The sequence below is a fragment of the Eutrigla gurnardus genome (genome assembly GCF_963514095.1).
Source record: "Eutrigla gurnardus genome assembly, chromosome: 23".
Taxonomy (NCBI): Eukaryota; Metazoa; Chordata; class Actinopteri; order Perciformes; family Triglidae; genus Eutrigla; species Eutrigla gurnardus.
The window spans coordinates 19,079,248-19,106,745 of record NC_139934.1 but is presented as its reverse complement, the minus strand read 5'-3'; the positions used below and the strand labels follow the sequence as shown (position 1 = coordinate 19,106,745).

The 27,498-nt window shown below is 40.9% G+C and overlaps 1 protein-coding gene and 1 long non-coding RNA gene across 2 annotated transcripts in view; both read left to right on the top strand.

Annotated features, from left to right (window-relative positions):
• LOC311009513 overlaps positions 1 to 27,498 on the top strand; it is a 371,301-nt gene that overhangs the window by 309,834 nt on the left and 33,969 nt on the right. The gene's annotated exons all lie outside the window — the stretch shown is intronic.
• LOC311008888 (uncharacterized protein) lies at positions 1,741 to 4,671 on the top strand. The gene is made up of 6 exons (XM_084002833.1): positions 1,741 to 1,996; positions 2,757 to 2,885; positions 3,002 to 3,195; positions 3,493 to 3,640; positions 3,743 to 3,861; positions 4,441 to 4,671. The coding sequence occupies exons 1-6, from the start codon at positions 1,784 to 1,786 to the stop codon at positions 4,466 to 4,468; spliced, it is 831 nt and encodes a 276-aa protein (XP_083858959.1). The 5' UTR covers positions 1,741 to 1,783; the 3' UTR covers positions 4,469 to 4,671.

Sequence of the window (27,498 nt, the reverse complement as noted above, 5' to 3'; positions counted from 1 at the left end):
ATTTTCAAGAGCTGAATATTTGAAAAGTTTGAAAAGCTGAATAGCTGAAGAGAATATTTAAAAGGCTGAATATGTGAAAAGTTAAAAAAGCTGAATAGCTGAAGAGAATATTAAAAAAGCTGAATATGTGAAAAGTTTGAAAAAGCTGAATAGCTGAATATGAATATTAAAAGAGCTGAATATGTGAAAAGTTGAAGAAGCTGAATAGCTGAAGAGAATATTAAAAAAGCTGAATATTTGAAAAGTTTGAAAAAGTGTGTGTGTGTGTGTGTGTGTGTGTGTGTGTCTGTCTGTCTTCTTTGAAAAACTACAACTCCCACTGACTGCTCCTGTTCGCCAATCAGAGCGCACCTGCTGTCACTCTGAGTGAGAGAGAGAGATAGACAGACATTTTTGAAATTTTGAGAGGGAGGCAGTGGGCCGCCGCCCGGGGGTAAAAGTTTAAAGTTTAAACGGAGTTTCTAGGTGAAAGAATGACCGAGCAGAAGACGTTTGACTAAAAAAACTACATTTCCCATTACTAAATGTAGTTTTTAGTACATTCCTGTCCACCAATCAGAGCACACTACTCGTGTCTCCATTTTAAAGTTTAAATGGAGTTTCTAGGTGAAAGTATGACCAAGCAGAAGACGTTTGACTAAAAAAACTACATATCCCACTACTAAATGTAGTTCTTAGTACATTCCTGTCCACCAATCAGAGCACACCACTCGTGTCTCCATTTTAAAGTTTAAATGGAGTTTCTAGGTGAAAGTATGGACGAGAAGAAGACGTTTGACTAAAAAAACTACAATTCCCACTACTAAATGTAGTTCTTAGTACATTCCTGTCCACCAATCAGAGCACACCACTCGTGTCTCCATTTTAAAGTTTAAATGGAGTTTCTAGGTGAAAGTATGGACGAGAAGAAGACGTTTGACTAAAAAAACTACATATCCCACTACTAAATGTAGTTTTTAGTACATTCCTGTCCACCAATCAGAGCACACCACTCGTGTCTCCATTTTAAAGTTTAAATGGAGTTTCTAGGTGAAAGTATGGACGAGCAAAAGACGTTTGACTAAAAAAACTACATATCCCACGACTAAATGTAGTTTTTAGTACATTCTTGTCCACCAATCAGAGCACACCTGCTGTCAGTTATGAAGATCAGTGCCCCACAGTGCTGTCACCATGGCAACGGCCCTTGCTGCGTGTGTATGACTGCTTTGGAGCGTCTCTCTGCTTCTCTCTATCGCTCAATTCCCCCTCTGCGTTGGGTCCGAACAAAAGCTTGCCACGCTCACACCGAAACTCCTATCGCCAAAATGTTCGCACCGTTAGCGCCACAAGACTCGGCTGAAGACACTGATGACTTTTATTTTTTCCTAGTGTCAGAAATGTGGACGCTAGGGCGAGTTAGAAAATGCTGTTCATAGGTCCGTGTACTTTGCGGCCAATGGATTTTCGTTTTGAAATGAGAAAACCAAAATCGGGAAACGAGCTGTTTCCCGATTACCATATAGAGATAGGAAAACAAAAATCCGAAAATGACCCATTTTCCGAATTTTGTTTTGATAATAGAAAACGGAAAACGGTAAAACGACCAGTTATCTGATTTTCTTTGATGTGCTTAAACATGGACATGGGGAATTAAAATACTGCGTGGAAATCTTCTTTCTCAATTTTGCGAAGATTTTTGTGAGCTATCAGTAGTTGGCAGTGTATTTAATTTGGAGCCAAGCTATCAGTAGTTGGCAGTGTATTTAATTTGGAGCCAGACATCCTTGAGACGCACCTCAAAATGGCATTGCACGAATATGCAGGTTTTATTTCAGAACACCGAAATAATGGAATGTCCTGTGGGGATATCGCCACTGCGTTATGCACCCAGTTTGGAACTACACGGGGGTTTTCCGAGAGGAATGTGCGGAGGTGGTGTGCTGAGCAGGGGCTTGTCAGGGACTTCTGCCCTGATAGTCAACTTGAAGTTGAAGTCGCTGAAGGTATTCTCGAGGTAGGTTTTTTTTTTTATCATCCACCTTTCACGATTACCGCTTTTGTTAAACATACAAAGGAATGCTACTCTTAAATAAAAAGCTGACCACAGTTATATGCAAAGTCGGGCATCTGACTGGTGCTAATGCAATTTATGGATTTAATTCATAAACACGTTGGTTGTTAATCAACAGAAAATATTTCTGTATTTTTAAAAAATGCACGTCTTAATCACATTATTATCAAATGTAACATTTAGTATAAAATTTACATTTAAACTAAGATGATTTATTATTTATAATTAAATATATATATTTAAGCAATATAGTAGGCTGCGAGTGGGGTAGGTAAGGGATATTCCCACGGGTGGTGTTCGGCCGTAGGTAACAGCAGGTAACAATATCCCTTACCTACCCCAGTCGCACGAGGACTATATTGCTTTTATAAAACAATTTTATATTCAACCAATTAACATTTCAACACGAAGTTATTGATTTAAAAAATGTTAATTTCACCATTGTTTCTCCGCAACAAAAAATAGTTCCAGTCAACGTCTTGGTTTGGAATTACAAGAACTAACAGTTATCATCAACGCGCTTTAGAGTGTTTCATCGCAGAGTGATTTATTAGCTGTGAAAGTCCGAGTTGGGATGTCCTGGGATATTCCAACTCATGGAACGTCTCTCGTCCAATCAGAAACAGCTTAATAACTTGATAGAACCCAATTGTTTTGTATATATATTATGTATGCTAAACATCATACCTACCCCACCCCCCAGACTGGATCGTCTTTTGGTCGAAAAATGATGACTGGATATCTATCCGCAAAAGGGGTTAAAGCTTCTGAAGGCAGAGTGGGCAATGTGTTGAGAAGTATTCATCAACCCTACCACATTGCAAGACAGCAGGTAAGGTCAAATAGCATTGTGTTTTCTACATTTCAATAAAACATACGTGTTGAGATTCTAATCATACGAATGAAAGATTATTGAGTTTTTATTATAATGTAATTCTTATATTTTAGGGTGCCCGGAATCTGAACCCCATACCCTACAATGCAGAATACATGGGTCACAAGCTGCATGTAGATCAGAATGAGAAGCTTGTTATGTTTGGAGTGACTCATGTTATGGCCATCGATGGTTTCAGCAAGAAGGTGGTCGGTCACTCCACCATGCCAATAAAGAACAACATCGTGATTTATGAGGAAGTATACCGGTAAATTAACTTCACAGACTTTGTAAGGTGGAACCCAAAGTGGTCTCCTTAGGAGGACCCAAACTTGAACAAGTACATTAAAAAAGGTTAAAACCTAGATTTGTAATATGGAAATAATTAATTTGGAAAAAACAAAACTTTTTCCCTCTTCCAGTTTCTTAGTTCATTTTCCAGTTTTACTATTATTGATATCATTCCAATTTTGACCAAAAAATGTAATTGTCACTTTAGCTGGCCATGGCTAAGAGACTGATGCTGTTTATGTATATTTTATGTTTGTCTGTGATTTATCTTCAGGCCTGCTGTTCTTTCCTATGGACTATGGGACCAGGTCAGAGTTGACTGTGGGAAAGAATTCTATCTGGCTTTATTCATCCAGGAAAAACTGGCAGAACATCGACACAATACTCAAAGGCAGCCCTACCTTCAGACACCTTCTACAAGGGTAAAATAAATGTGTTGTTAAAAATGAATCCTGGTTTCTCGCCATTGAGGCTTATTTCTAATGAGGGCAGGCAGACTGACACTATCCTTATAACCTGCACAGAACCATGTGATAGAGAGAATGTGGTCGGAGGTGAATGCTCGAGTCAACTACCCTTTGAAGACAGCTCTGGTACAGCTGGTGGACCAGGAGGAACTGGACATGGAGGACAACACATCCAGGTATTGTGTGTCGAACCTGACATGCCAGCTGGCTAGGATTGGCATCACAAATGTCGTACAGGCATGGAATGCACACAGGATCCCAGGTATGATTAATTTCATTTTACTGGCTGTATTACAGGCCTAACTTGCTAATAAAGCAGTGTAAATTAATTTTGATGTTCTATTGTAGAGTTCAATCTGAAATGGATTCACAAATGTGTAGCTCAAATTGCAACACTGCAAATCCAGTACTTACTGCAGAGGGGCAGATTCAATTAGTAAAACATGTTATTAGTTAGAATCAAGTTTTTTGGACGTTGACCATGTTCTTGCTATTTTAGATGACTTACAGGTTTGGAGTTGAATGTAAATGAATACATGCTCAAAGCACAGACATTCATCTTTAATTTTAGAGCATTTACATTGGGTGAATTTTGTAGGAATGACCCCCATCTGAATGAAGCTTAGTCATTATTGTCAACTCCAATATGCTGTGAAAGACAACTAAAATAACAAGTCAAAACATCATTGGCAAAATGATTACCTCCCCACAAGTGTAACCCCTTTAATCTCACTACTCACTTTACTGTCTTGCAGGAAGGGGAATACCAAACGAACTGGCTAAAGAAGGGTGTCCTGCAAAACTTTCTGAGGACCTTCTGCCAGTCGGTGCAGTTGCAGCTGACCTGTATCAGCAGGAAATGGGATCAGCCTTGAAAAGAGAATCCATTTTTGGAAGTGATCCTTTCCCCTCTGAAGAAGCCCAACAATGGACTGAAACTGAGTTTGGTTCTCTCTTTGATTTGCTATCCCTCTACCAAAATGTGGTTAACCATAACTATGGCCCTTTTAAAAATGCAGTGAGGTCTCTGATTGATATCACCTCAAGACATGTGCGACCTATTACACAGTGACCTGCAATGTTCAATGAAGAAAAATAACATTTTATTACAACAGTGACAAAGTGGAAGTTGTCTTTTTTTCTTTTTTTTTTAAACGGTCACACAATATAAACATTACAACAAACAACATCTTTCTGGTCATGTACCCATAATAACATCCAACAAACAAACTGAGGTAGTTCCAGTAATGTAAACATAACAAACAATTGTCTATCAAATCTATTCAATTATTCTCTCCTTGAAAAGTGACAAGGCAGCAGAGAGACCCTTCACTTCATGTATTTTATTTTCAAAGTCTCCTGCCCTGCATTTCAAGCAGTGGTCTGATGTGACTAACCACAGCTCCACACAGGTACGACATCCAATTATCGATTCACAGCATGTGGCGAACATGGGATCTGCCATTACAGCTGCAAGGTTAAAGAAATATACATTATAAATTGATGCAGAAAATAACATTTAATTGTTAGTTGCAATATAGAAGGAAATTCACTGTAAGCAATCAGAAGTGTGTTTTATCGCCGAGTGAATGTTGAAGATGGCGATGAACACCCGTGACAGCTGGTCAGCGCAGTGCTTGAGGGTGGCAGGTGGCTATGTTTTGTACTGTAGAATGACCTACTGTTACATATCTTACACGTACCTTTACACACAAGACATGCAAAGGCTTCCTTTAAGGGCTGCAAACCAACATTTGCCATGATCTCCTCCTTTTGAGACTTGGCCAGCTGAGACAGCTGGTTGATTGAATCAGTGACCTCTTGGAGACTCCCGGCGGCTTGCTTCAGCTGGTCAACACGTCCAAGGACCTCCTGCAGGCTTGAATCTCCATCCCTTCGACTTAAATGTATGAACAGAAAAGGAAGGATTAAAGATTTTTTTCAAATGGTGCATATGAACAAATGTTTGAATATCTTTCTGAATATTTTATAAATCTTTATTTTACTCTGTAAAAGCGTCAACCTATGAGACATTGTTGTCATATAATTGAATCATAATGACTTCATTCATGATCACTCAAAAAAGCAGACCAAATTAAGTTCAAATAATAATTATTCTTCCACTCTACTTTCTTTTCTTTTTCCTTTCTTAACTTTTGCATTACACTGGTATTTCCTTCAGGAAGTTTTAGTTCATATATGAATTTGCCTACAGATCAAATGTTGTATTACCTTGTTTTAGCTCTTCTCCCATTCTGAAACTCCACAAAGTCACTTTCAGGCACAGCATATATTTTTCTTGAGTTCTGTTTCCAGAACTGGGAACCTAAGAAGTCAGAAAACATTAACTTCACTGTTTTTAAAAGGGGTCATTGACTTTTTGGGGGTATTTCACACGGTTCCTTACGGTCTCCGAATAGGGTATGTAACATTGGTTGGGCTGTAAACAAACACGTGTTATTTATTTGAATGAAACACAGTCAGGGACATGAAATAACGTCAGCCACATTGCCAATAAACTAAACCATCACATCTACCGATAATAGAAACAGGGAGGATACGTTAGCAACAACATAATACTACAGCTTGCGGTTGTAATGAACAAAGGGTCAGAACAGCACCTTTCCAGCTACATCTTCTTAGCAAATCCTGCTTTACATACCTACCAGTTTTTAATTATGAGATTTGCATATGAAAGAAGTGTCAATGGACTTTAAGGGTTCATTGTATGTACATTTTACCCACTGAACTGTCGTTAATCAACTGTGACAAGGTTCATTTGTTTTTTGCAATCAATGACTCCTTTAAAAAACATTAAGGTTTATTAGAAACCACAAATGAGAAGCAAGTTTTTGATCATACAACTTACTTCTTGTGCCCTCAGAGTCCATTATTTCGTTTCCTTGGGTGTCCGTCAAGGTAATAGGCTCATCAGAGCCCACGGCATCTTGAACTTTGGCCGAAATTCGTTCAACGCAGGCCTCAGCTTCCAAAAAGCGCACAACTACTGTCCTGGAAGGACTGAGTTTCTCATTAACAATTTCTGCCAGATGGATTGACCTGGGGATAAATCAGACCGTCTTAAAATCACACCTATGGGCCTAAAATGATATTTATATATTATAGGACGAGATTTTAGCAGCAGAGATCAGTTACATATTTAACAAGTAACCTTTGGAATGATCTTCCCTGGAACAAGCTAGCTCCACTAGCTCGTGGAGTTCCAGCTCGTGGTGGTGGTGGTGGTGTTTCAGTGGAAAAACCAGACGCAGAAAAAGATGTGGCAGAAGCAGAAGCCAGTGAGGGTCGGCGCATGAATCCAAAAGCAGGAGCACCAGCAGCGGGTGGAAGGTGCTCTGCATCGCCGTGGACCTCATAATGACTGCGATTAGTTAGATTAATTATTGAAAAATGGCCTGCTGGCTCTGGAAATATTGCCGTGTTGGAGTCGTCCGTGATATAAAGACTGCTGCAACTGACCTGTTTAATGATGTCACGCACTCTAGCCCAGAAGGTTCCGCGCAATACACACCCATTGAAAACTCAAAAAAAGTCTGAAAACAGCATCATATTTAAACACTGATAATTTAAAAACTGTAATAGATATCACAATGAAAAGTAATAGCTGAATAGCTGAAGGTTTTGTGAATGTTTTAAAATTTGAATGACGTCTGTAGGTGGAAGTATGCAGACTGCCATGCTTTTCAAAGAGGAGCATGTTAAAGAGGTTTTTAGGCTGATCTCCATAGGAATGCATTGAAAAAAAATATGGAAAAGGCTGAATATATTAAAAAGTATGAAAGGTAGAAAAAAGGTTGAAAATCAGCACAAAAGAGCTGAAAAAGCTGAACATTTTGATAGTTGAATGGTTTTTGTAGCTGAAAGTATGCAGAAGCTAGAGGCGACCAAAAAACGTACGGAAGAAGAAGAATAAAAAAAACTAGAAAATGCATTTCCTGCGGAAATACGTGGAAATGCTTTAATGCTGAAGCAACATTGAAAAAAAAGCAGAATATTTGAAGAAAATATTAAAAAAGCTGAATATTTGAAGAAAATATTAAAAAAGCTGAATATTTGAAGAGAATATAAAAAAAGCTGAATATGTGCAAAAGTATGAAAAAGCTGAATAGTTGAGGAGAATATTAAAAAAGCTGAATATGTGCAAAAGTATGAAAAAGCTGAATATTTGAAGAGAATATTAAAAAAAGCTGAATATTTGAAAAGTTTGAAAAAGCTGAATAGCTGAGGGGAATATTCAAAAAGTTGAATATGCAAAAAGTATGAAAAAGCTGAATAGCTGAAGAGAATATTCAAAAAGCTGAATATGTGAAAAGTATGAAAAAGCTGAATGTCTGTCCCTCTCTCTCTCTCTCTCTCTCTCTCTCTCTCTCTTTCTCTCTAATGTCTCACTCTCTGTCTGTCTCTCTCTCTCTGTGTGTCTCTCTCTGTCTCACTCACTCTCTGTCTGTCTGTCTCTCTGTCTGTCAGTCCCCCCCTCTCTCTATCTGTCCATCACGCTGACGATGTCATATGTCATGATGTCATATGTCATCTATCTGTCCATCACGCTCTCTGTCTGTCCCTCTGTCTCTGTGTCTGTCCCTATCTCTTTCTGTGTCTGTCCCGCTTTCTCTCTCTCTCTGTCTTTCTATCTGTTTGTGTGTGTGTGTGTGTGTGTGTGTGTGTGTGTGTGTGTGTGTGTGTGTGTGTGTGTGTGTGTCTGTCTGTCTGTCTTCTGTCAGAGAAGGATAAAATGGCCGACATTCAAACTTTATTATTGACAGTCATTGTTATTAGACAGAGAGTTAAAAAAAAATAGCTAAGCACTCCACCCCTACTGACTGCTCCTGTCCACCAATCAGTGCGCACCTGCTGCGCTTCTCAAGATCAAAGCCACACCCTCTGTCTGTGTGACTGTAAATCCTGTCAGAATTTTGGCTCGACGCACCCTCCAAACAAAAGCTTCCCACACTCACACCGAAACTCCTATTGATAAGAGATTAAAAAAAGCTAAATATGTGCAAAAGTATGAAAAAGCTGAATATTTGAAGAGAATATTGAAAAAGCTAAATATGTGCAAAAGTATGAAAAAGCTGAATATTTGAAGAGAATATTGAAAAAGCTCAATAAGTGCAAAAGTATGAAAAAGCTGAATATTTGAAGAGAATATTAATAAAGCTGAATATGCAAAAAGTTTGAAAATCTGAATAGCTGAAGAGAATATTCAAAAAGCTGAATATGTGAAAAGTATGAAAGTATGCAGATTGCCATGCTTTTCAAAGAGGAGCATGTTAAAGAGGTTTTTAGGCTGATCTCACCAGCCACTCATCACACCACTCGTGTCTCCATTTTAAAGTTTAAATGGAGTTTCTAGGTGAAAGTATGACCGAGCAGAAGACGTTTGACTAAAAAAACTACATTTGCCATTACTAAATGTAGTTTTTAGTACATTCCTGTCCACCAATCAGAGCACACCACTCGTGTCTCCATTTTAAAGTTTAAATGGAGTTTCTAGGTGAAAGTATTGACGAGAAGAAGACGTTTGACTAAAAAAACTACATTTCCCACTACTAAATGTAGTTTTTAGTACATTCCTGTCCACCAATCAGAGCACACCACTCGTGTCTCCATTTTAAAGTTTAAATGGAGTTTCTAGGTGAAAATATGCCCTGAACTCAGCTGTCACTCAAGTACTACCGAGTACTAGCGAGTACTAGCGAGTACTACCAAGTACTACCGAGTACTACTGAGTCTCAAGTACTGAGAACTACTAGGTACAATGTATTGTCAAACAGTTGAGTGCGAAGCACTCAACTGTTTCCCAGTACATGTCACTGAACTCAGCTGCCACTCAAGTACTACCGAGTACTACCGAGTACTAGCGAGTACTAGCGAGTAGTACTGAGACTCAAGTACTGAGAACTACTAGGTACAATGTATTGTCAAACAGTTGAGTGCTTCGCACTCAACTGTTTCCCTGTACAGGTCACTGAACTCAGCTGTCACTCAAGTACTACCGAGTACTACAGAGTACTACTGAGACTCAAGTACTGAGAACTACTAGGTACAATGTATTGTAAAACAGTTGAGTGCTTTGCACTCAACTGTTAGCCAATACATGTCACTGAACTCAGCTGTCACTCAAGTACTACCGAGCACTACCGAGTACTACCGAGTACTACCGAGTACTAGCGAGTACTACTGAGACTCAAGTACTGAGAACTACTAGGTACAGGTCACTGAACTCAGCTGTCACTCAAGTACTACCGAGTACTCCATTTTAAAGTTTAAATGGAGTTTCTAGGTGAAAGTATGGCTGAGCTGAAGAGGTTTGACTAAAAAAACTACATATCCCAATACTAATGTAGTTTTAGTACATTCCTGTCCTCCTATCAGAGCACACCTGCTGTCAGTTATGAAGATCAGTGCCACACAGTGCTGTCACCATGGCAACGGCCCTTGCTGCGTGTGTATGACTGCTTTGGAGCGTCTCTCTGCTTCTCTCTATCGCTCAATTCCCCCTCTGCGCATGGGTCCGAACAAAAGCATGCCACGCTCACACCGAAACTCCTATCGCCAAAATTTTCGGACCGTTAGCGCAACAAGACTCGGCTGAAGACACTGATGACTTTTATTTTTTCCTAGTGTCAGAAATGTGGACGCTAGGGCGAGTTAGAAATGCTGTTCATATCAGGTTTCTTTGAAAATCTGCTTCTAAATTAACATTGGAGCGGATGACGAGAAAACCTGACTTGGCCGCGCTTAGAGGTTGCTAGTTCAAATTCTGTAAAACTCACAGAGATTTTGAGCACATTGTGAGAGACGGGACAAGTTTGTCTACAAAATTGGAAAATATCACGTCTGTAGAGTGAAGATCGTGGCCGGGAGGAGTTTGGAAAGGAAAAAACTCTGAGAAGCCCTCACACTCTAACTGATGATGTCACGCACTCTAGCCCAGAAGGTTCCGCGCAATACACACCCATTGAAAACTCAAAAAAAGTCTGAAAACAGCATCATATTTAAACACTGATAATTTAAAAACTGTAATAGATATCACAATGAAAAGTAATAGCTGAATAGCTGAAGGTTTTGTGAATGTTTTAAAATTTGAATGACGTCTGTAGGTGGAAGAATGCAGACTGCCATGCTTTTCAAAGAGGAGCATGTTAAAGAGGTTTTTAGGCTGATCTCCATAGGAATGCATTGAAAAAAAAATATGGAAAAGGCTGAATATATGAAAAAGTATGAAAGGCTGAAAAAATGTTGAAGATATCCCGGAAAGAGCTGAAAAAGCTGAACATTTTGATAGCTGAATGGTTTTTGTAGCTGAAAGTATGCAGAAGCTAGAGGCGACCAAAAAACGTACGGAAGAAGAAAAATAAGAAAAACTAGAAAATGCATTTCCTGCGGAAATACGTGGAAATGCTTTAATGCTGAAGCAACACTGAAAAAAAAGCTGAATATTTGAAGAAAATATTAAAAAAGCAGAGTATTTGAAGAAAATATTAAAAAAGCTGAATATTTCAAGAGAATATTCAAAAAAGCTGAATATGTGCAAAAGTTTGAAAAAGCTGAATAGTTGAAGAGAATATTCAAAAAGCTGAATATGTGAAAAGTATGAAAAAGCTGAATAGCTGAAGAGAATATTCAAAAAGCTGAATATGTGAAAAGTATGAAAAAGCTGAATGTCTGTCCCTCTCTCTCTCTCTCTCTCTTTCTCTCTCATGTCTCACTCTCTGTCTGTCTCTCTCTCTCTGTGTGTCTCTCTCTGTCTCACTCACTCTCTGTCTGTCTGTCTCTCTGTCTGTCAGTCCCCCCCTCTCTCTATCTGTCCATCACGCTGACGATGTCATATGTCATGATGTCATATGTCATCTATCTGTCCATCACGCTCTCTGTCTGTCCCTCTCTCGCTCTATCTCTCTGTCTGTCCCTCTGTCTCTGTGTCTGTCCCTATCTCTTTCTGTGTCTGTCCCTCTCTCTCTCTGTCTCTCTGTCTGTCCCTCTGTCTCTGTGTCTGTCCCTCTGTCTCTGTCTGTCCCTATCTCTTTCTGTGTCTGTCCCGCTTTCTCTCTCTCTCTGTCTGTCTGTCTTTCTATCTGTGTGTGTGTGTGTGTGTGTGTGTCTGTGTGTGTGTGTGTGTGTGTGTCTGTCTGTCTGTCTGTCTTCTGTCAGAGAAGGATAAAATGGCCGACATTCAAACTTTATTATTGACAGTCATTGTTATTAGACAGAGAGTTAAAAAAAAATAGCTAAGCACTCCACCCCTACTGACTGCTCCTGTCCACCAATCAGTGCGCACCTGCTGCGCTTCTCAAGATCAAAGCCACACCCTCTGTCTGTGTGACTGTAAATCCTGTCAGAATTTTGGCTCGACGCACCCTCCAAACAAAAGCTTCCCACACTCACACCGAAACTCCTATTGATAAGAGATTTAAAAAAGCTAAATATGTGCAAAAGTATGAAAAAGCTGAATATTTGAAGAGAATATTGAAAAAGCTAAATATGTGCAAAAGTATGAAAAAGCTGAATATTTGAAGAGAATATTGAAAAAGCTGAATATGCAAAAAGTTTGAAAAAGCTGAATATTTGAAGAGAATATTGAAAAAGCTGAATATGCAAAAAGTTTGAAAGTATGCAGATTGCCATGCTATTCAAAGAGGAGCATGTTAAAGAGGTTTTTAGGCTGATCTCACCAGCCACTCATCACAGCTCATCACACCACTCGTGTCTCCATTTTAAAGTTTAAATGGAGTTTCTAGGTGAAAGTATGACCGAGCAGAAGACGTTTGACTAAAAAAACTACATTTCCCATTACTAAATGTAGTTTTTAGTACATTCCTGTCCACCAATCAGAGCACACCACTCGTGTCTCCATTTTAAAGTTTAAATGGAGTTTCTAGGTGAAAGTATGGACGAGAAGAAGACGTTTGACTAAAAAAACTACATTTCCCACTACTAAATGTAGTTCTTAGTACATTCCTGTCCACCAATCAGAGCACACCACTCGTGTCTCCATTTTAAAGTTAAAATGGAGTTTCTAGGTGAAAGTATGGTCGAGCTGAAGACGTTTGACTAAAAAAACTACATTTCCCACTACTAAATGTAGTTCTTAGTACATTCCTGTCCACCAATCAGAGCACACCACTCGTCTCTCCATTTTAAAGTTTAAATGGAGTTTCTAGGTGAAAATATGCCCTGAACTCAGCTGTCACTCAAGTACTACCGAGTACTAGCGAGTACTAGCGAGTACTACCGAGTACTACCAAGTACTACCGAGTACTACTGAGTCTCAAGTACTGAGAACTACTAGGTACAATGTATTGTCAAACAGTTGAGTGCTTCGCACTCAACTGTTTCCCTGTACAGGTCACTGAACTCAGCTGTCACTCAAGTACTACCGAGTACTACCGAGTACTACCAAGTACTACCGAGTACTACTGAGTCTCAAGTACTGAGAACTACTAGGTACAATGTATTGTAAAACAGTTGAGTGCTTCGCACTCAACTGTTAAGCAATACATGTCACTGAACTCAGCTGTCACTCAAGTACTACCGAGTACTACCGAGTACTACTGAGACTCAAGTACTGAGAACTACTAGGTACAGGTCACTGAACTCAGCTGTCACTCAAGTACTACCGAGTACTCCATTTTAAAGTTTAAATGGAGTTTCTAGGTGAAAGTATGGCTGAGCTGAAGAGGTTTGACTAAAAAAACTACATATCCCACTACTAATGTAGTTTTAGTACATTCCTGTCCTCCAATCAGAGCACACCTGCTGTCAGTTATGAAGATCAGTGCCACACAGTGCTGTCACCATGGCAACGGCCCTTGCTGCGTGTGTATGACTGCTTTGGAGCGTCTCTCTGCTTCTCTCTATCGCTCAATTCCCCCTCTGCGCATGGGTCCGAACAAAAGCATGCCACGCTCACACCGAAACTCCTATCGCCAAAATTTTCGGACCGTTAGCGCCACAAGACTCGGCTGAAGACACTGATGACTTTTATTTTTTCCTAGTGTCAGAAATGTGGACGCTAGGGCGAGTTAGAAATGCTGTTCATATCAGGTTTCTTTGAAAATCTGCTTCTAAATTAACATTGGAGCGGATGACGAGAAAACCTGACTTGGCCGCGCTTAGAGGTTGCTAGTTCAAATTCTGTAAAACTCACAGAGATTTTGAGCACATTGTGAGAGACGGGACAAGTTTGTCTACAAAATTGGAAAATATCACGTCTGTAGAGTGAAGATCGTGGCCGGGAGGAGTTTGGAAAGGAAAAAACTCTGAGAAGCCCTCACACTCTAACTGATGATGTCACGCACTCTAGCCCAGAAGGTTCCGCGCAATACACACCCATTGAAAACTCAAAAAAAGTCTGAAAACAGCATCATATTTAAACACTGATAATTTAAAAACTGTAATAGATATCACAATGAAAAGTAATAGCTGAATAGCTGAAGGTTTTGTGAATGTTTTAAAATTTGAATGACGTCTGTAGGTGGAAGTATGCAGACTGCCATGCTTTTCAAAGAGGAGCATGTTAAAGAGGTTTTTAGGCTGATCTCCATAGGAATGCATTGAAAAAAAAATATGGAAAAGGCTGAATATATGAAAAAGTATGAAAGGCTGAAAAAATGTTGAAGATGTCCCGGAAAAAGCTGAAAAAGCTGAACATTTTGATAGCTGAATGGTTTTTGTAGCTGAAAGTATGCAGAAGCTAGAGGCGACCAAAAAACGTACGGAAGAAGAAAAATAAAAATAAAGATTAGGATAACATAGGTTGGAAATGCTTGAAAGCATTTCCACCAATAAAGATTAGGATAACATAGGTTGGAAATGCTTGAAAGCATTTCCACCAACTAGAAAAAGCATTTCCTGCAGAAAATGCGTGGAAATGCTTTATGCTGAAGCAAAACTGAAAAAAAGCTGAATATTTGAAGAGAATATTAAAAAAGCTGAATATGTGCAAAAGTTTGAAAAAGCTGAATAGCTTAAGAGAGAATTAATAAAGCTGAATATGTGAAAAGTTTGACAAGCTGAATAGCTGAAGAGAATATTTAAAAGGCTGAATATGTGAAAATAATATTTAAAAAGCTGAATATGTGCAAAAGTATGAAAAAGCGTAATATTTGAAGAGAATATTAAAAAAGCTGAATATGTAAAAAGATGAAGAAGCTGAATAGCTGATCAGAATATTAATAAAGCTGAATATGTGAAAAGGTTGAAAAATCTGCATAGCTGAAGAGAATTTTCAAGAGCTGAATATGTGAAAAGTTTAAAAAAGCTGAATAGCTGAACAGAATTATAATAAAGCTGAATATTTGAAAAGTTTGAAAAAGTTGAATAGCTGAAGATAATATTCAAAGAGCTGAATATGTGAAAAGTTGAAGCTGAATAGCTCAAGAGAATATTAATAAAGCTGAATATGTGGAACGTTTGAAAAAGCTGAATAGCTGAATATGAATATTAAAAGAGCTGAATATGTGAAAAGTTGAAGAAGCTGAATAGCTGAAGAGAATATTAAAAAAGCTGAATATTTGAAAAGTTTGAAAAAGTGTGTGTGTTTGTGTGTGTGTGTGTGTGTCTGTCTGTCTTCTATGAAAAACTACAACTCCCACTGACTGCTCCTGCCGCCAATCAGAGCGCACCTGCTGTCACTTCTGAGTGAGAGAGAGAGATAGACAGACATTTTAAAGTTTAAATGGAGTTTCTAGGTGAAAGTATGTCTGAGCAGGAGATGTGTCACGGAGTGAGCCGTGACGCTTACGCTAACCGCAGACACTGTCACACGCGTTTCAACACGCGATATATTTCTAAACATTCATTTCATCTGTTAACACAACATTGTACCAGTAACAAACCACTCATACACACTAGGTCGTTTTTGCAATTTAATGTTGAAGCGAACGTACAAACACATTGATATTCCTGTAGACTCACTGCCAACTCCAATCACTTCCTTCTTCTCGGGCGAAACCGAGGGACTGGTTCACTGTGCAGATATTGCGGGGGTCGCGCGCTCTGGGCGGCGCATACTATTTTGTCGGGGGTGTTTTACCAGGTTTGGGGGAAATGTAGTTTATTATGTGTAGAAGGGGTTTTGTGTACTTAAAATTATTTTGGGTGTTTATGTGTTTTGTGTTTGTTATTTTCAGTTGTTTATTTTCATGTGGAAAGTTGTTATTTAGTTAATTGATTTATGTTTGCAACTGGGCTCGTCTTTGGGGGAGGAGCTGCGGGTATAGAAGGCCGGTAGAATGCTCCAGACGGGGATGGTAGTGAGGATGTCTAAGGTATGGTCGGCTGTAGTTCAGTTTTGTTCAGGGTCCACTCTAGGGATTTAGCCTGGCAAACTTGAAGCCATTTTGTTTTGCATGTTGCAACTTTCGTTTTGTTTAGGCTATTTTCTGCATTTGACTTTATTTTGGGACGCTGTAAATATTTGCACATTTTGAAAGGAAAAGTTTTAGAAAAAAAGGAAAATAAAAAGCGTTATCTGTGGAAAAGAAGTTGCCTCTGTCCTTATCCACTTCACCGCCGACCAGTCCTGCAACATGTGGTGTCAGAAGTGGGATTTGGAGTGGTAGAGACGAAGACAAAGACAAAGGCAGAGGCAAAGAAGAAGATGACGACCAGGAAGGCAACCAACAAAACCAATGAAGAACCACCACCACCAGCAGCAACCGCAGCAGTTGGGGGTGATGCAGAGGCGACAGCAGCAGCAGCAAGAGCTGCCGCCAACGCAGCTGATTCTTCACTGGACCGGCTGGCAAGAATGTTCGAGTCCTTCATGATGGTGCAGCGAGCCAGAGATGAAAAGCTGGAGAAAGAGTCTGGCCGGCAAGCCCAGCGGTTTTCCGTCCTTACCCACCAGGTGACCCAACTCCAGCTGGATGTGGAGGCGGGGAGAGAGAGAGGGAGCACGCCGGTTCCTTCTCGCAGTTTAACACCTGAGCCGCCCGCAGCCACCACCAGAGGGGGTAAGACGCCATACCAGCTGAAGATGCCAAAGCTTGAAGAGACAGACAACATCGACCATTATCTGACGACGTTTGAGAAGCTGGCAGCAGCCTGTGAGTGGCCGAAGGAGGACTGGGCAATCCACCTCATACCACTGCTAACAGGCAAAGCCAGGAGCGCCTTCATTGCAATGGACCCTGGAAACAACATGGACTTTGACAAACTGAAGGAAGCCATTTTGAAAAAATATGAAATTAATGCAGAGACGTACCGCTCACAATTCAGAGCAATGGACACCAACCAAGACGAAACACCACAAGAACTTTACATACGTCTGAAAGACCTGTTTTGTAAATGGGTGAAGTATGACACCTGCAGCAAAGAGGCCCTCATGGAGACCATGGTGCTGGAGCAATACCTGCGCGTTCTCTATCCAGAGGTGAGGACCTGGGTCAAAGAACGTGACCCGAAAACAGCAGCAGATGCCGCCACCCTGGTGGAGAACTTCGTCGCCGCACACAAAGGCTCCAAGAGGTACCGCTACGCTGGAGTGCTGGACCGCCAACCCTGGGGTAAGTCTGATGGTGTTGGTAGTGGACGTGGTTCTGGTGCGCCCCCTAACTACAGTAGGAACACCCCACCCCCTCCCCATAGCAGGATTAAGCCCCAAGGTTTTTCATGCTTTAACTGTGGTGAGGACGGTCACAAGAGCCCCGCTTGCCCCCTCAGAAAGCCCAAGCAGTCCCATTTGTGCTATGTACCCAACCCTAGCCCACCCGTTAAGAAACAGCAGAGCAGAGATCCCGTCATTTCTGTAGAGCTAAATGGTAAACCCACCACGGCCCTAGTTGACACAGGCTGCACACAGACATTGGTTCAGGCAGATTTGGTCCCCCTTGAGTTTCGAAATGAAAATGACAAGCTGACTATCTGTTGTGTTCATGGTGATAAAAGTGAACACAGTACAGCAGAGGTGTATGTCAGAGTAGCTGGCCAGACGTATTTGCTCAAGGTGGGGCTGGTCCCCGAACTGCCATACCCAATTTTGCTAGGCCAGGACCTCCCTGTGTTGCCAGACCTGGTAGGGAAAACTGCTTTAAGCTATGTGGTGACTAGAGCTATGGCTAAGGCTAAACCGGATGACATGACAGAGTTTCCTTTTTATGGTGAGGAGGTTCCAGCTGAGCCAGCTTGCACCAGAGAGGAGCGATGTGATAAGCGCAGAGAGACAGTGCGAGACATCGTAGAGCAGTCAGGCCTACAGAGTGTGTCAGATGTTGATCCCCCTAGCTTGTCTGATAATGATGTACGCTTTTCTGGTGATGTTGCTGTAGTGCAGCGTGCTGACCCAACACTAGCCAAACTGTTCAAAAAGGCAGAAGAGGGTTCTTGCTTTGTCCCAGCCCTTGGCAATGAATCTTTTACCCTGCAAAATAACATGCTGTACAGACAGAGTGAAGATGGTTTGCAGCTTGTTGTGCCAGAGCAGTACAGACAGCAAGTGTTAGAGTTAGGACACACAATCCCATGGGCAGGTCATCTGGCACACATGAAGACACTACAACGCATTGGCAAACGCTTTTACTGGCCTGGAATGTTTGTGCAGGTGAAAAATTACTGCAGGTCATGTCCCCGATGTCAGCTAGTTGGAGGGAAAGGTTTTGCACGTGCCCCATTAGTGCCACTCCCTGTAGTTGACACCCCTTTTGAGAGGATAGGGGTAGATGTAGTTGGTCCCCTGGAAAAGAGTAGGTCAGGGAACCGCTTCATTTTAGTAATTTGTGATTACGCTACCAGGTATCCCGAGGCCTTCCCCCTTAAAGTTGTCACTGCTAAGCAAGTTGCATCTTGCCTACTCCAACTCTTTTCCAGAGTAGGGATTCCCCGTGAGGTGCTAACTGACCAAGGCCCCAACTTCATGAGCAGAACCCTGAAACAAGTTTATGACCTGTTAGGGATAAAGCGCATCAGAACCACTCCCTATCACCCACAGACTGATGGACTTGTCGAGCGGTTCAATCAGACCCTGTTGAACATGCTCCGACGGTTTGTGGATGACAGCGGACAAGAGTGGGACCAGTGGCTACCCTACCTGTTGTTCGCGTACAGGGAGGTCCCCCAAGAGTCGACAGGGTTCTCGCCTTTCGAATTGCTGTACGGACGTCAGGTGAGGGGCCCACTGGACGTACTGAAGGAGACCTGGGAAGGAGAGACAGCGGAGCAGACTGACATCATCTCCTACGTCTTGAAGATGAGGGAGAAGCTGACTGCTGTGACCGCCATGGCTCAGGACAACCTCCGCAAGTCCCAAGATCGACAGAAGGCGTGGTATGACCGGTCTGCCCGCACACGCAGCTTCCAGCCTGGTGATCGGGTCCTGCTGTTGTTGCCCAGCTCAGACAACAAGCTGTTGGCAAAATGGCAGGGGCCCTACACCGTGGCGCGCAAGATGGGAGAAGTGACCTATGAGATCGACATGCCAGACCGTCGAAAGAAACATCAAGTCTTCCATGTCAACATGCTGAAGCGATGGAACGAGCGAGCGGAGCCAGAACTGCAGTCAGAGCCGCAGCAGGAGGCGTCAGTGCTGTTCATCCGAGCGGTCGAGGAGGAGGAAGAGGACAGCGAACAGTATCTGCCAGGCCGGGAGGAGGACAGCCAACTGGACATCAGCCATCTGCCAGAGGAACGCCAGCGTGACCTCAACAGCATCCTGCCAGGGGGCCTCTTCACTCATCGACCTGGGCGGACGGAGCTGGTCGAGCACCAGGTGGTGCTCAAGGACGATAATCCTGTGCGGCAGCCTTGCTACAGGGTGCCAGAGCGACTGCTGCCGGTCCTGAAGGAGGAACTGGACATGATGCTTCAGCTGGGGGTCATCGAGCCATCCTTCAGCGAATGGAGCAGCCCAGTTATCCTTGTTCCCAAGAAAGATGGCAGCCTGAGATTCTGCTTGGACTTTCGCAAGGTCAACATACAAGCAAAGTTTGACCCGTACCCCATGCCAAGGGTGGACGACCTGGTTGAACGCCTGGGCAAGGCCAGATACCTTAGCACACTGGACCTGTGCAAGGGTTATTGGCAGGTGCCACTGGCAGAGGGCAGCAAAGAGCTCACTGCCTTCAGAACGCCATTCGGGCACTTCCAGTTCACCGTTCTACCCTTCGGCCTGCATGGGGCACCAGCAAGTTTCCAGCGCCTGATGGACAGAATCCTCAGGGGGGCGGAGGGCTTTGCTGCCGCCTATCTTGATGATATAGTGATCTACAGCGCCACCTGGGAGGAGCACCTCCAACATCTGCAGCAGGTCCTCTCCTTGGTTAAGGAGGCGGGCCTCACCATCCACCCAGACAAGTGTGCCTTGGCCAGGGAGGAGACCTCCTACCTGGGCTATGTGCTGGGCAGAGGTGTTATCCGTCCCCAGGTGGGGAAGGTGGAAGCGATCCTGTCTGCAGAGCGGCCAACCACCAAGAAGCAGGTGCGGTCGTTCTTGGGTCTTGTGGGTTGGTATAGGCGCTTTATACCGAACTTTTCGGAGAAGGCGTCTGTGCTGACAGAGCTGACCCGCAAGAACCAACCCAACAAGGTGGAGTGGACCGAGGAGTGCGAGAGCGCATTCCGGGACTTAAAGGACTCTTTGTGTCAAGAGCCTGTGCTCCTCAGTCCAGACTTCGAGCGCCAGTTCACGGTGCAGACAGATGCGTCTGAGCGGGGCCTGGGTGCAGTCCTCTTGCAGGAGGATGAAGGACAGCTGCGGCCAGTGGCTTACATTAGCCGTAAGCTGCTACCCAGGGAGCAGAACTATTCAACTGTAGAGAAAGAGTGCCTTGCTATAAAATGGGCACTGGACTCTTTCAGGTACTATTTGTTGGGGCGCAAATTTGTACTTGAAACTGACCACAGAGCGTTGTCCTGGTTGGGGAGTATGCGGGACACCAATGCCAGGATCACCAGGTGGTTCTTGGCCATGCAGCCTTTTGACTTTGATGTTCTGTACAGGCCAGGGAAGATGAACTGCACAGCTGATTTCCTGTCTAGACTGCCACAGGGGGCATTTTCAGAAGGGGGGGGAAATGTCACGGAGTGAGCCGTGACGCTTACGCTAACCGCAGACACTGTCACACGCGTTTCAACACGCGATATATTTCTAAACATTCATTTCATCTGTTAACACAACATTGTACCAGTAACAAACCACTCATACACACTAGGTCGTTTTTGCAATTTAATGTTGAAGCGAACGTACAAACACATTGATATTCCTGTAGACTCACTGCCAACTCCAATCACTTCCTTCTTCTCGGGCGAAACCGAGGGACTGGTTCACTGTGCAGATATTGCGGGGGTCGCGCGCTCTGGGCGGCGCATACTATTTTGTCGGGGGTGTTTTACCAGGTTTGGGGGAAATGTAGTTTATTATGTGTAGAAGGGGTTTTGTGTACTTAAAATTATTTTGGGTGTTTATGTGTTTTGTGTTTGTTATTTTCAGTTGTTTATTTTCATGTGGAAAGTTGTTATTTAGTTAATTGATTTATGTTTGCAACTGGGCTCGTCATTGGGGGAGGAGCTGCGGGTATAGAAGGCCGGTAGAATGCTCCAGACGGGGATGGTAGTGAGGATGTCTAGGGTATGGTCGGCTGTAGTTCAGTTTTGTTCAGGGTCCACTCTAGGGATTTAGCCTGGCAAACTTGAAGCCATTTTGTTTTGCATGTTGCAACTTTCGTTTTGTTTAGGCTATTTTCTGCATTTGACTTTATTTTGGGACGCTGTAAATATTTGCACATTTTGAAAGGAAAAGTTTTAGAAAAAAAGGAAAGTAAAAAGCGTTATCTGTGGAAAAGAAGTTGCCTCTGTCCTTATCCACTTCACCGCCGACCAGTCCTGCAACAAGATGTTTGACAAAAAAAGCTACAAATCCCACTGACTGCTCCTGTCTGCTGCTCCTGTCTGCTGCTCCTGTCTGCCAATCAGAGCACACCTGCTGTCACCCTCAAGATCAGAGCCACAGGCGCGTGTGTATGACTGCCTTTAAGCCTCTCTTTCTCTCCATTTCAGCTTAGCGGGGACTCCGAACAAAAGCTTGCCACGCTCACACCAAAACTCCTATGGCTGAAATGTTCACACCGTTAGCGCCACAAGACTCTGCTGAAGACAATGATCACTTTTATTTTTTCCTAGTGTCAGAAATGTGGACGCTAGGGCGAGTTAGAATTGTGTGATTTTCAGCGTTTCTTTGGAAATCTGCTCCTCGATTCGCCTTAGATTGAATGAGGAGAAAAACAGACTTGGCCGCGCTTAGAGGTTGCTAGTTCAAATTCTGTAAATCTCACAGAGATTTTGAGCACATTGTGAGAGACAGGACAAGTTTGTCTACAAAATTGGAAAAGATCACGTGTGTAGAGTGAAAATTGTGGCCGGGAGGAGTTTGGAAAGGAAAAACATCTGAAGTATGACGAGGAGCTCTCACACTCTAACGATGATGTCACGCACTCTAGCAGGCGCAATACACACCCATTGTAAACTCTGATCAGGTCTTAAAAAAACATCAAACATAAACTGTGATTGTAGGAAAAGTGTAAAAGATACGAAAGTGAAAAGACATAGCCGTATAGATCACATTCTTGGGCATTGTTTAAAGTTTGAATGAAGTCTGTAGGTGGAAGTTTGTGGAAGTAGATACAGTTGAAAGAGCTGCATGTTTCAGAGGATTTTAAGCGGATCTCCATTGGTTTCCATTATAAAAAAAATATGGAAAAAGCTGAATATCTGACAAAATATGAAACGCAGTAAAAAAGTTGAAGAGGAGCCAACGTGAGATGAGAGAGCTGAACATTTTGATAGTTGAATGGTTTTTATAGCTGAAAGTTTGCAGGAGTTACAGGGCGCCAAAATCTGTACGGAATAATAATAATACTAGAAAAAGCATTTCCTGCGGAAAATGCGTGGAAATGCTTTATGCTGAAGCAACACTGAAAAAAAGCTGAATATTTGAAGAGAATATTAAAAAAGCTGAATATGCGAAAAGTTGAAGAGGCTGAATAGCTGAAGAGAATATTACTAAAGCTGAATATGTGAAAAGTTGAAGAAGAGGAATAGCTGAAGAGAATATTAAAAAGGCTGAATATGTGAAAAGTTAAAAAAGCTGAAGAGCTGAAGAGAATATTTAAAAAGCTGAATATTTTAAGAGAATATTAAAAAAGCTGAATATGTGAAAAGTTAAAAAAGCTGAATAGTTGAAGAGAATATTTAAAAGGCTGAATATTTGAAGAGAATATTAAAAAAGCTGAATATGTGAAAAGTTTAAAAAAGCTGAATAGCTGAACAGAATAATAATAAAGCTGAATATGTGAAAAGTTGAAGAAGCTGAATAGCTGAAGAGAATATTAATAAAGCTGAATATGTGAAAAGTTGAAGAAGCTGAATAGCTGAAGAGAATATTAATAAAGCTGAATATGTGGAAAGTTTGAAAAAGCTGAATAGCTGAATATGAATATTAAAAGAGCTGAATATGTGAAAAGTTGAAGAAGCTGAATAGCTGAAGAGAATATTAAAAAAGCTGAATATTTGAAAAGTTTGAAAAAGTGTGTTTGTGTGTGTGTGTGTGTGTGTGTGTCTGTCTTCTTTGAAAAACAACTCCCACTGACTGCTCCTGTCCACCAATCAGAGCGCACCTGCTGTCACTTCTGAGTGAGAGAGAGAGATAGACAGACATTTTAAAGTTTAAATGGAGTTTCTAGGTGAAAGTATGTTTGAGCAGAAGATGTTTGACAAAAAAAACTACTGCTCCTGTCTGCCGCTCCCGTCTGCCAATCAGAGCACACCTGCTGTCACTCTCAAGATCAAAGCCACAGAGATCAAAGCCATCTACGCGCCTGTGTAACTGTCTAGAGCCTGTCTCTATTCCTCCATTTCGGAGGGTCCGAACAAAAGCTTCTCACGCTCACACCGAAAGTCGTATTGCCAAAATGTTCGCACCGTTAGCGCCACAAGACTCTGCTGAAGACACTGATGACTTTTATTTTTTCCTAGTGTCAGAAATGTGGACGCTAGGGCGAGTTAGAAATGCTGTTCATATCAGGTTTCTTTGAAAATCTGCTTCTCAATTAACATTGGAGCGGATGAGGAGAAAAAAAGGACTTGGCCGCACTTAGAGGTTGCTAGTTCAAATTCTGTAAATCTCACAGAGATTTTGAGCACATTGTGAGAGACAGGACAAGTTTGTCTACAAAATTGGAAAAGATCACGTGTGTAGAGTGAAAATTGTGGCCGGGAGGAGTTTGGAAAGGAAAAAAAATCTGAAGTATGACGAGGAGCTCTCACACTCTAACGATGATGTCACGCACTCTAGCAGGCGCAATACACACCCATTGTAAACTCTGATCAGGTCTTAAAAAACCATCAAACATAAACTGTGATTATAGAAAAACTGTAAAAGATATCAAAAAACTGAGTAATAGTGTTATAGTTCAAAGTCTTGTAGGTTGTTTAAAGTTTAAATGGAGTCTGTAGGTGGAAGTATGTGAAAGTATTCGGAGTTCAAAGAGGAGGATGTTAAAGAGGTTTTTAGGCTGATCTCCATAGGAATGCATTGAAAAAAAAATATGGAAAAGGCTGAATATATGAAAAAGTATGAAAGGTAGAAAAAAGGTTGAAGGTGAGCATAAAAGAGCTGAAAAAGCTGAACATTTTGATAGTTGAATGGTTTTTGTAGCTGAAAGTATGCAGAAGTTAGAGGCGACTGAAAAACGTACGGAAGAAGAAAAATAAAAACTAGAAAATGCATTTCCTGCGGAAATACGTGGAAATGCTTTAATGCTGAAGCAACACTGAAAAAAAAGTAGAATATTTGAAGAAAATATTAAAAAAGCTGAATATTTGAAGAAAATATTAAAAAAGCTGAATATTTGAAGAAAATATTAAAAAAGCTGAACATTTGAAGAGAATATTAAAAAAAGCTGAATATGTGCAAAAGTATGAAAAAGCTGAATAGCTCAGGAGAATATTCAAAAAGCTGAATATGTGCAAAAGTATGAAAAAGCTGAATATTTGAAGAGAATATTAAAAAAAGCTGAATATTTAAAAAGTTTGAAAAAGCTGAATAGCTGAAGAGCATATTCAAAAAGTTGAATATGCAAAAAGTTTGAAAAAGCTGAATAGCTGTAGAGAATATTCCAAAAGCTGAATATGTGAAAAGTATGAAAAAGCTGAATAGTTGAAGAGAATATTCAAAAAGTTGAATATATGAAAAGTATGAAAAAGCTGAATAGCTGTAGAGAATATTCCAAAAGCTGAATATGTGAAAAGTAAGATAAAGCTGACTGTGTGCAAAATTATGAAAAAAGCTAAATATTTGAAAATAATATTAAGAAAGCTAAATATCTGCAAACGTATGAAATAAGCTAAATAGCTGAACAAATATGAAAAACCTAATTATTACAAAAAATATGAAAGGCAAAAAAATGTTGAAGAAAAGTTGAAATGTCCTTAAAAAGCTGAACATTTTAATATTTGAATGTTCTTTTTGTTTGTAGTATTAGTAGGGTACTAATAGAAGTAGAAGGAGTAGTATCAGTAGTAGGCTAGTAGTAGAAGTATTAGAAGTAGTATCAGTAGTAGGCTAGTAGTAGTAGTAGTAGTACTAGTACTACTACAAGTAGTGGAGGTAGAATCAGTATTAGGCTAGTAGTAGTAGTATTAGTACTAGTACAAGTACAAGTAGTGGACATGGTATCAGTAGTAGGCTAGTAGCAAAAGGAGTAGTAGTACAAGTGAAAGTTCAAGTAGTTGACGTAGTATCAGTAGTAAACTAGAAGTAGTACCAGTACTAGTACAAGTACAAGTAGTGGACATGGTATCAGTAGTAAGCTAGTAGCAAAGGAGTAGAAGTACTAGTACAAGTTCAAGTAGTGGACGTAGTATCAGCAGTAGAAGAAGTAGTAGTAGTACAAGTACTACTATAAGTAGTGGAGGTAGTATCAGTAGTAGGCTAGTAGTAGAAGTATTAGAAGTAGTATCAGTAGTAGGCTAGTTGTAGTAGTAGTAGTAGTAGTAGTACTAGTACTACTACAAGTAGCGGAGGTAGTATCAGTAGTAGGCTCGTAGCAAAAGGAGTAGTAGTACAAGTAAAAGTTTAAATAGTGGACATAGTATCAGTAGTAGAAGTAGTAGTAGTACTAGTACTACTACAAGTAGTGGAGGTAGTATCAGTAGTAGGCTAGTAGTAGTAGTAGTAGTACTATTACAAATAGTGGACATAGTATCAGTAGTAGTACTAGTACAAGTTCAAGTAGTGGACGTAGTATCAGTAGTAGAAGAAGTTGTAGTAGTATTACGCTACAAGCAGTGGAGGTAGTATCAGTAGTAGGCTAGTAGTAGAAGTATTAGAAGTAGTATCAATAGTAGTCTAGTAGTAGAAGTAGTAGTACTAGTACTACTACAAGTAGTGGAGGTAGTATCAGTAGTAGGCTAGTAGTAGTAGTAGTAGTAGTAGTAGTAGTAGTAGTACTTTTACAAATAGTGGACATAGTATCAGTAGTAGTACTAGTACAAGTTCAAGTAGTGGACGTAGTATCAGTTGTAGAAGAAGTTGTAGTAGTATTACTACTACAAGTAGTGGAGGTAGTATCAGTACAAGGCTAGTAGTAGAAGTAGTAGTACTAGTACTAGTACTAGTACAAGTAGTGGAGGTAGTATCAGTAGTAGGCTAGTAGTAGTAGTATTAGTAGTAGTACTATTACAAGTAGTGGACATAGTATCAGTAGTTGGCTAGTAGTAGAAGTATTAGAAGTAGTATCAGTAGTAGGCTAGTTGTAGTAGTAGTAGTAGTAGTACTAGTACTACTACAAGTAGTGGATGTAGTATCAGTAGTAGGCTAGTAGCAAAAGGAGTAGTAGTACAAGTAAAAGTTTAAGTAGTGGACGTAGTATCAGTAGTAGAAGTAGTAGTACTAGTACTACTACAAGTAGTGGAGGTAGTATCAGTAGTAGGCTAGTAGTAGTAGTAGTACTATTACAAGTAGTGGATATAGTATCAGTAGTAGTACTAGTACAAGTTCAAGTAGTGGACGTAGTATCAGTAGTAGAAGAAGTTGTAGTAGTATTACTACTACAAGCAGTGGAGGTAGTATCAGTAGTAGGCTAGTAGTATAAGTATTAGAAGTAGTATCAGTAGTAGTCTAGTAGTAGAAGTAGTAGTAGTAGTAGTACTATTACAAGTAGTGGACGTAGTATCAGTAGTAGAAGAAGTTGTAGCAGTATTACTACTACAAGCAGTGGAGGTTGTATCAGTATTAGGCTAGTAGTATACGTATTAGAAGTAGTATCAGTAGTAGAAGTAGTAGTACTAGTACTAGTACTACTACAAGTAGTGGAGGTAGTACTAGTACTACTACAAGTAGTGGAGGTAGTATCAGTAGTAGAAGAAGTTGTAGTAGTATTACTACTACAAGCAGTGGAGGTAGTATCAGTATTAGGCTAGTAGTATAAGTATTAGAAGTAGTATCAGTAGTAGTCTAGTAGTAGAAGTAGTATTACTAGTACTAGTACTACTACAAGTAGTGGACGTAGTATCAGCAGTAGAAGAAGTAGTAGTAGTACTAGTACTACTACAAGTAGTGGAGGTAGTATCAGTAGTAGGCTAGTAGTAGAAGTATTAGAAGTAGTATCAGTAGTAGGCTAGTAGTAGTAGTAGTAGTAATACTAGTACTACTACAAGTAGTGTACATAGTATCAGTAGTAGGCTAGTAGTAGCAGTAGTACAAGTACAAATAGTGGACGTAGTATCAGTAGTAGGCTAGCAGAATAAGTAGTAGTAGTACTAGTACAAGTATGAGCAGTGGACGTAGTATCACTAGT

Excerpts from the sequence above, each read along its gene's own strand:
- LOC311008888 (XM_084002833.1), top strand. The coding sequence starts at position 1,784 with ATGGCATTGCACGAATATGCAGGTTTTATTTCAGAACACCGAAATAAT. Across the intron at positions 2,886-3,001 it reads ACCACATTGCAAGACAGCAG|GGTGCCCGGAATCTGAACCC; the intron begins GTAAGGTCAAAT and ends CTTATATTTTAG. Across the intron at positions 3,196-3,492 it reads ATTTATGAGGAAGTATACCG|GCCTGCTGTTCTTTCCTATG; the intron begins GTAAATTAACTT and ends ATTTATCTTCAG.